Here is a 9532-nt window from a genome sequence, read left to right as displayed (position 1 = left end):
AAAAAAAAAAAAAAAGAAGTATTGTAAGAAGTAAGAGGGCTGGAGAGATGGCTCAGTGGTTAGGAGCACAAACTGCTCTTCCAAAGGTCCTGAGTTCAATTTCCAGCAACCACATGGTGGCTCATAACCATCTGTATGGGATCTGATGCCCTCTTCTGGGGTGTCTGGAGAGAGCAATGGTAGACTCATATACATAAAATCAATAAATAAATCTTTTAAAAAGTTAGATATATAAGGGTAGATTATTGAATCTACTCTTAAACCAAAAAAACCAAAAAACAAAAACAAAAACAAAACAAAACAAAACATTTATAGTCATAATCTGACATTGGTACAGAATTGTGTATACTGATACAAAAGCAAGGGTATTTTTGATACATTAGTATGGGTTACTTTATACTGATATAAATTTAAGGTTACTTTGATACCCATAATATGTATATGTTCTTTTTTTTTAAGATTTATTTATTATTATACATAGGTACACTGGAACTGACTTCAGACACACCAGAAGAGGGTAGCAGACCTCATTACGGGTGGTTGTGAGCCAACATGTGGTTGCTGGGATTTGAACTTAGGACCTTTGGAAGAGCAATCAGTGCTCTTACCCACTGAAGCATCTTGCCAGCCCACGTATATGTTCTTAATGTTTATTCGAGGTACTGAACTTATATAATTCTTAAAGATGCAATGTAAAGGTCTAATCCTCTTGAAAGCTGCTATTACAAACCGTTAGGGATGATAAAAACTAAAGTTACAAACAATTAGGGATGGTTAAGATAGTTAAACTCATGGTCATATTAAATACTAGTCTAGTTAATTACAATAAGATGTTTTCAAGGTTATCAGATAGTAAATAGCTAAGAATAAACAATGTTCGTCACTTCAGGTATACTATAAGTGGATAGCCTGTCTTCAAAAACCTCAAATGCCAGGCAGTGGTGGCACATGCCTTTAATCCCAGCACTTGGGAGGCAGAGACAGGTGGATTTCTGAGTTTGAGGCCAGCTTGGTATTAAAAAGTGAGTTCCAGGACAGCCAGGGCTACACAGAGAAACCTTGTCTTGAAAAACAAAAACCTCAAATATCCACAGAATATGGCATGTAAAATTATTTCCTTATTAAAAGATCTTTTGCCTATAAGACATGTCTGCTCCCGACAGTGGCCCCATTCAACGTCACATATAATCATGAGCATCAACAACCTCTATATCAAGTTCATTCAATTTTGTCAAGCTAGCCACTGGGCAAAGAAAATGCCATGCTTCAACTCTAGGCAAATGTTGTCCAGAAAGGACAAAGGGACACAGGAAAGCCAGCTGTCAAACTCGGCCAAGACAGAGTAAGCCAAGTCCTTCATAGTTCCTGCTTCACATAAAGTCTGTCAGATATACTGAGCCAAAAGGCTGAAGATGGATGCTCCAAAGTTATAGAGACAATACTGGGGACTGTCCAGGCAGCCAGCTGTCTCTGTCATTTCTATAATTTTTGGGAAGCTATGTCCCTGCCCTTCCTGTATACTCAGGTAAATTTTTATTTCTTCTCAGGTCTCTGATGGGGTTGAAGACTATAGAGTCTCACAATTAAGTTTGAGTTACTTAGGAATTAAGAAGATGTTGTAGGTCTAAAAGGATGTTTTAGGCTGGTAATGCAAATTAGGATAAAAGTTGAGCTAGGCACAAAACTTTGAATACACCAAGATAGGACAGATAATAGAAAATTTTCCTTAATTGCCAAATACTATAGGTTGAACATTATGAATATAAATCCTACCTAATAGTTTCTATAACTGTCTCAATTGTTATAATTGTATTCAATTTATATTTGAAAGGAAAAGATCCTCTTATTGGACTAAAAGGGGGAATTGTAGAGAATAGCTTGTGTATTATATGGATGTATCACGTGTCAATTAAAAAGCTTATGGCCCCCGGGCGTGGTGGCGCACACCTTTAATCCCAGCACTCGGGAGGCAGAGGCAGGTGGGTTTCTGAGTTCGAGGCCAGCCTGGTCTACAAAGTGAGTTCCAGGACAGCCAGGGCTATACAGAGAAACCCTGTCTCAAAAAACAAAAACAACAACAAAAAAATAAAGCTTATGGCCTATGGCTTAGGCAGCAAATGGGAGAAGGGACTCCTGGGAGGCAGAAAGGATTCTGGGATAGAGTCAGATGATAAGATTGGCCTAGGAAGCTGTGAGGAGATGGATGTGTGGCACCTGAACACAGGTAACCAGCCAGGTGGCAGAATGTAGGATAAAATAATTGGGTTAACTAGGTTATGATCTAGTCAGAGTCGACCCTGGCTATACGGCCAAGGGATTTTGAATCTGAGTCTTGTTTCTGGGAGCATTGAGGCTGGGAAGAAGAACCCAGACAAAACTTCTACACTCTTTTCCAAAGACAGAGTGATGTTATGTTATGTTCCACTCTCCTACCTCAGTTATACAGCATGGGTCGTATATCAACCAAATCTGCTTCCTACAAGAATTCCCCTTCCCTCAGAAGCCTTTGAAAGAGTAACCTTTGCTTAATCTGGCATGGTGCAACTCTCTTTCAAGACCCTGCCTCAATCACACAAACAACCACACACCACAGTAATGGTCCTCACATTGAAGAGAGAATCTCTCATGTACTGTACGGTAGCATCACCTGTCAATAAAAAGGCTGTTTGGCCAATGAGCTGAGGCAGAAAACAAGAGGTGAGAGCTCCACTAGGGAGAGGGAGCTCTGAGATACAATCTGGCAGGGAAGAGGTTTGACCCAAACTCTGAGGAGACAGACACATGACACTGAGAAGAGGTAACCAGCCATATGGCACTCATAGGATAGAATAGATGGGTTAATTAACTTATGAGCTAATTGGGAAATATGCCCAAGCATATGGCTTAGGCATTGTTTATTCAAATATAATTATGTCTCAGAGTTATTTCTGGAACTGGACAAGAATGGGAAAGCCCATGGTTACAAATGGCATCCAATGTCAGGCACAGAACCCAGGCTTAGACAAAAGATTCAGGTATTAGAAAAAGGTCCCAGGTGCAAAGGCAGGAAATGAGCACTACCTAGAGCTGGATGCAGTTTCCTAGCCAGGGAGGAAGGAGCAAGCAGAGGCCTGTCAGCAGCAGATATTGAGGGGGAGCCAGGACCTCAGGCACGCCCCATGATTCAGATGAGGGCCAATAGGCTCAGATCCAAGCTGGGACCTGCAGTTAAGAGGCTCAGCCCTCACAAAAGGAGGAAGAGTGGCTCAGTCCCAACCTGCAAAGCCAGCCTACTAGACCAAGCGAATGGAATGGAGCTAGCTGCCATAGACATGTGCTGGCCGGAAGAGCCTGCAGACACACAGAAAGGCAAAAGCAACATTTTCCCAGAGCTGCAGTGGAACTGAAAGGCCCTAAACTTCTGAAGTAGAAGGTATTACATGTAAAAACTGTAAAAGAGAAAAGAAACTGATTACAAAAAAATCACATATAAGTGAATGGACCTGTATTGTTATCACTGTATCATAAAATTGAAAGAACTGGGTCTAGAGAGATGGTTCAGCACTCAAGACCACTACCTGCTCTTCCCAAGGTCCTCAGTTCAATTCCCAGCATCCACATGGCAGCTCACAACCATCTATAAAAGAACTAATGCTGTCTTCTGGCATGCAGATGTACATGCAAACAGAATACTCTTACTTTTTTTTTTTTTTTTTTTTTGGTTTTTCGNGTTTTTCGAGACAGGGTTTCTCTGTGTAGCCCTGGCTGTCCTGGAACTCACTCTGTAGACCAGGCTGGCCTTGAACTCAGAAATCCACCAGCCTCTGCCTCCTGAGTGCTGGGATTAAAGGCATGTTCCACCACGCCCAACTCGTACTCTTACATTTTAAAATCAATAAATATTTTTTAAATTGCAGGAACTTATTGTGTAGCAAATGATTCTGTATTTATATATATCTAGACTAATTTCAACAGGAAATTTTAAATGTCTATTGGTATTCCTTACAAATTAAAAGCAAATACTCTGATATTCCAATATTTCTTTGTTGCATACAAATAACTGCTTGTTGCTTGTTATTTGTAAAACATACTAATTCCAAAATCATGGTGCAATGCAACGAAGTCACATCACAACAGGTATGTGGACTGAGCAGATCTGGATTTCAACAGCCATACCCTAGAAAAACTAGAAAGGATTGTAGGGTACTCATAAAAGAGAGTAAGACACAGGGGTGTTTCCAGATATAACAGAGGGAAAAACCACATACAACAAACAAAACCTGGAAAATGCTTGTGAAATTCATATTCCACAGGTAGAGGCTCTCCAATGTGGAATAAGGTTAAAGAACTTCCTCATGGATAGGGCATGGATTGGAAAGACCTCGATAAGTAAAAGTCTTAGAATATTTTGAACTGGATATCTGGCATAATGGCTCAGCAATTGAAAGTGCTTACCATTAAGTTTAATACACTAAGTTCTAGCCCTGGGACCCACAGGCTCCACTGATTTGTACTCACATAGGAATTTGTGCTTGAAGACACACACACACACACACACACACACACTCACTCACACACACATTTAAAAAGGAATATTTTGAACTGAATTTCTTTTTAAGATTTATTTATTTATTTATTTATTATATGTAAGTACACTGTAGTTGTCTTCAGACACACCAGAAGAGGGCGTCAGATCTTGTTACGGATGGTTGTGAGCCACCATGTGGTTGCTGGGATTTGAACTCGGGACCTTTGGAAGAGCAGTCGGTGCTCTTAACCGCTGATCCATCTCACCAGCCCCTGAAATGAATTTTTAAAAATTCACAACCATGAATGGCTCACAACCATCTGTAATGGGATCTGGCGCCCTCTTCTGGCACACTGGTATATATGCAATTCTCATATATATAAAATAAATAAATCTTTTTTAAAAAAATAAAACAATTAGTAAGATTGAAAAATTGTAGCACACAGCATAAACTGATCCTAGGGGGAGCTGACGCCACAGAGAACTAGGAAGAATAAGCTGACTGTTTGTACAGTCAGTGTCTGTACCTTTGCAGAGAAGAGAAACAAAAACAAATTGAAGACAACAATAGAATAAGAAAAAGATAAGATTCAAAGAATAAATCAGCCGGGCGTGGTGGTGCACGCCTTTAATCCCAGCACTTGGGAGGCAGAGGCAGGCAGATTTCTGAGTTCGAGGCCAGCCTGGTCTACAGAGTGAGTTCCAGGACAGCCAGGACTACACAGAGAAACCCTGTCTCAAAAAAAACAAAAACAAAAAAACAAAAAAAACAAAAAAACAAAAAAAAAACAAAAAACAAAGAATAAATCAATGAAATTCAAATTTAAAAGTTAGTAATACTGGGGCTGGAGAGATGGCTCAGCAGTTAAGAGCATCGACTGCTCTTCCAAAGGTCCTGAGTTCAAATCCCAGCAACCACATGGTGGCTCACAACCACCCATAATGAGATCTGATGCCCTCTTCTGGAGTATCTGAAGACAGCTACAGTGTACTTACATATAATAAATAAATAAATAAATAAATAAATCTTTAAAAATAAATAAGTAAATAAATAAAAAGCAATACAGAGTACAAAACACACACACACTCACACACACACACACACACACACTCACAACCCACATGCTCTTCTCAGCAGTTAAGAGTCAGAACTGTTCTGGACCTGAGTTCCAATCCCAGGCAGAAATCAAAAGGAATCAGGACATAGGCTACGACGTAAGGACTAAGGTAGATCTTAACGACAAAATCTTGTTGTTATTATTAAAGATGGAACAGAATCATTATCAAAGCAAACCATCATGTGGACCATCAACACAAATCCCCAAAATAAAATCCCACATATTCTTTGAATATAAAGTCTTTAAATTAGAAACCAATGTCAAAACAAGAGTTAAGGATTGACTCAATGTTCAAAAACTAAATATTATACTTTGAAATAACCTTTGAGCTAAGGAAGTATTCACAAAGAACACTGAAATGAGCTTGAGACAAACTAAACAATGACTTCTAGAAGTAGGCCAGAATGCCTGGGCAATTCCCCCATCTTTGGTGGACAATGGTGTTAAGCCTTGCCCTTAACAAACGGTTTGGTCAGTTAGAAAACATGGCAAAGCCACCATGTGGGAAACTCACAGACAAGGCTTCTAGAAGTCACACAGCATCATTAGGAAGCCAGACACTACTTTCCTAGGCACGTGGAGCCTCCTGCAGCTCCCAACTGCCAGCCAACCTTGAGTGCTCTTGGTTATCACCCCAGCTCTGCTTTCAATGACCAGCTCCAGCTGCTAGATCACTGTAGAGAAGCCAGCCAGCAAAGAATCCCTAACACGGAACCAGAGGTCATAAACCATTTTAAGTTGTCACATTTTCAGGAGACTTCTGTGTAACGGATTTTGGTAACCTCTAAATATGTACTTTTTAAAGAATTTACTTCGGCATCGTTTCCTGTAATAAAGGCCACAATCAGAAAAAAAGAAAGCACAGGAAGAAGGGGGGAGGGCAGAAATGGGGACAGTGCAGAGTGTAGTCAGTAATAAGGGAACGCCTAATGCTCACGAGACCCTTGACTGGAGTCCCATCATGCACAATCACACAGATGAAATAGAACGGAGGCCTCTGAGTATTCAGCTGACGTAAGTGAAAAGAAGATGGCCAATTGCAAACTTAGGTATTTGCTAGAGAAAGAGAATATCAAGTAAGAGGCTTGCAAGAGCCAGAAAGCAGAATGAAGATACACGAAGCATGGACTCCAACTAGGCTTCTAACAAAGAACTGGCATAGGTGCCTAATGGGAATAAATCAGTGTGCACAGGGCACGCCCCCACCCCAGCACCTTGCCTTCTATAAGTGCCCACCATGTATGCACTTGCAGCCTCTTCACTATGCACTGGATGTGTATGGAGGGCGGGTTTAACAGGTACTAAGAACCAACTTAATCATGATTTCAACCAGTTTCGTAAGGGGCAAAGCATCATGGTGGAAATGACACTAGCCAAAGATATTTTAAATGTGGGAGAAATATTAATGATTTGTGGCAATAAGGAAAACTATGATTTACTAAATGTTGCTATAACTACTAATAGGAATTAAAGTTTAATTCTCTCTGTAAATTTTAGGCAGGTCTTACTGATGGTCAGACTATGAATACAAATAAAATAACAACAGATAGTAAACTGGGGAATAAATAACTCACCACATATTCATTCATGATGTTTGAACGTTGCTTGGTTTTGGTTTTGCCCCTGGAAACACGCAGAGGATACTGGGATACACTTGAGAGAAGGAGAATTGTACAGAGTCATGAGAGTGAGAGGATATTCATGGCTTGGTCCTAGATTCTCCACTCAAAACACTGCAATTAGCTGAAGAAGAAGAAAAAAAGTAAGAAAACAGTCCCTGGGGGCTGGAGAGAGCTCAATGATAAAGAGCACTGGCTGCTCTTCCAAAGGACCCAGGTTCAATTCCCAGCACCCATAAGGTAGCTCACAACTATTTGTAACTCTAGTTCCTGGTGATCTGGCACCCTCACACAGACATACCAATGCACTTAAAAATAAAATAAATAAGCCGGGCGTGGTGGCGCATGCCTTTAATCCCAGCACTTGGGAGGCAGAGGCAGGCGAATTTCTGAGTTCGAGGCCAGCCTGGTCTACAGAGTGAGTTCCAGGACAGCCAGGGCTACACAGAGAAACCCTGTCTCGAAAAAACCAAAATAAATAAATAAAATAAATAAAATTTAGACATAAAGGAACAAAATAGACCCATCTACAAGGCAGTGCAACAAAGACATATTGACAATGAACCATAATATATTCACAGTCATTACTCATGACTCAGCTAATGAATACATACATCTATAATTAATAAGCAATTGGGTAGCAATTAACATTCCCTCTTAAAGATACTAATTAAAACTAGAGTTGGACTGGCGAGATGGCTTAGTGGGTAAGAGCACTGACTGTTCTTCCAAAGGTCCTGAGTTCAAATCCCAGCAACCACATGGTGGCTCAAAACCATCTGTAGTGGGATCCGATGCCCTCTTCTGATGCGTCTGAAGTCAGCTACAGTATACATATTTACAATAAATCTTTGGACAGAAGTGAGGGGGGTTGACCAGAGTGAGCAGAGGTCTTAAATATTCAATTCCCAACAACCACATGAAGGCTCACAACCATCTGTACAGCTACATAAAATAAATAAATAAATAAATAAATAAATAAATCTTTTTTTTTAAAAAGTCATTATATTTCCCCACCATTAACACTAAAATCACCTGTTATGTGAAATATTCTATTAATCCACCCAAAGGGCTCCATATGGGCACTTTCTCTACACTACTGCTTCTTTTATACGATTCATTTTCATGGGAAATATGCAGATTTAAAGATTTTGGTTTTTGCCCATGCTTATACAGGAAAAAAATTTAAGTAATGCACATTTCATATAGGACACGGTTACAGTAATGTTTCCAAATGGGGCATCTCCATGTATCCAAACCCTTGTTTAGTTCCCAAGAATAAGATGTGTTTTGCCATTTAATTCATTTGACCAAGAGGAACTCGGCAAATATGAAGATACCCTAAAATTGAAAATTTCTTGACTGGCATTTACCTACTGGGCACAGCTATGTTGTAACGAACCTTAGCGCTGGCTTGATGGAAATAAAGCCTTGAAAAGACTCTGCAGGAGCCACTAGATGTGGGACTGAACACCCAGAGCTTAGCAGTCTCAAAGCACTGATGACTTCAACTTCATCTGTCACTGAAGGCAGGAAAATACAGTCAATTCCCAGCTGAAACCAGTCCAGATACCGACCTACAGGAATGTGGGGAAACAAAACTTGATCTTTAAAGCACTATTTTTGTTGACTTGCTGTACAAGAAAGGCTGATACCTTTAGTTTGGTTTAGTTTTGGTTTTGTGTTTTGAGACAAAGTTTCTCTATGTAGCCCTGACTATCCTGGAACTCACTCTGTAGACCATGCTATCCTGGAACTCAGAGTTCTGCCTGCCCCTACTTCCTGAGTCCTGGGATTAAAAATGTGTGCCACCACTGCCTGGCAAGGATGATACATTTAATGATTTAGAATTGTATTATTTTAACATATTGGGGAATGGGAAATGGTATCCAAGCATGACAAATACAATAAGAAGTATTCTATAACTAGATGCCCAGTTTGAAAGCCACAGGAGAAATAGCTGAAGTCATATAGGTTTGCACATACAGGTTTAGAGCACAAGTTTGGTGCAGTCTGATTTCTTTATTTTACAACAGGGATAGACTCCGATTATTTTCATCCCTGCCTTATGAATTTTGGTTGACAGAATGCTAGCATTAAGAAAGACATGTCAGGGCTGGAGAGATGGCTCAGTGGTTAAGAGCACTGACTGGGGGGCTGGTGAGATGGCTCAGAGGGTAAGAGCACCCAACTGCTCTTCCGAAGGTCTGGAGTTCAAATCCCAGCAACCACATGGTGGCTCACAACCATCTGTAACAAGATCTGACGCCCTCTTCTGGAGTGTCTGA

At 40.3% G+C, this 9532-nt stretch overlaps 1 protein-coding gene across 3 annotated transcripts in view; it reads right to left on the bottom strand.

Annotated features, from left to right (window-relative positions):
* Positions 1 to 9532, bottom strand: part of LOC110327895 (zinc finger protein 883-like) — a 25018-nt gene that overhangs the window by 10484 nt on the left and 5002 nt on the right. The window contains exons 2-3 of one of the 3 annotated variants that reach the window (XM_029543768.1): positions 8647 to 8821; positions 7200 to 7368 (exon numbers count right to left, since the gene is read on the bottom strand). In XM_029543768.1, the coding sequence (XP_029399628.1) occupies positions 7200 to 7214 (15 nt within the window). In that variant the 5' untranslated portion in view covers positions 7215 to 7368; positions 8647 to 8821. The remainder of the gene's footprint in view (positions 1 to 7199; positions 7369 to 8646; positions 8822 to 9532) is intronic. The other 2 variants (XM_029543769.1, XM_029543770.1) reach the window with 2 other exon arrangements.

The sequence above is a fragment of the Mus pahari genome, chromosome 10 (assembly GCF_900095145.1).
Source record: "Mus pahari chromosome 10, PAHARI_EIJ_v1.1, whole genome shotgun sequence".
NCBI classification, from domain to species: Eukaryota; Metazoa; Chordata; class Mammalia; order Rodentia; family Muridae; genus Mus; species Mus pahari.
Note: the sequence above shows the minus strand (reverse complement) of the source record. Positions and strands in the feature narration are given on the sequence as shown.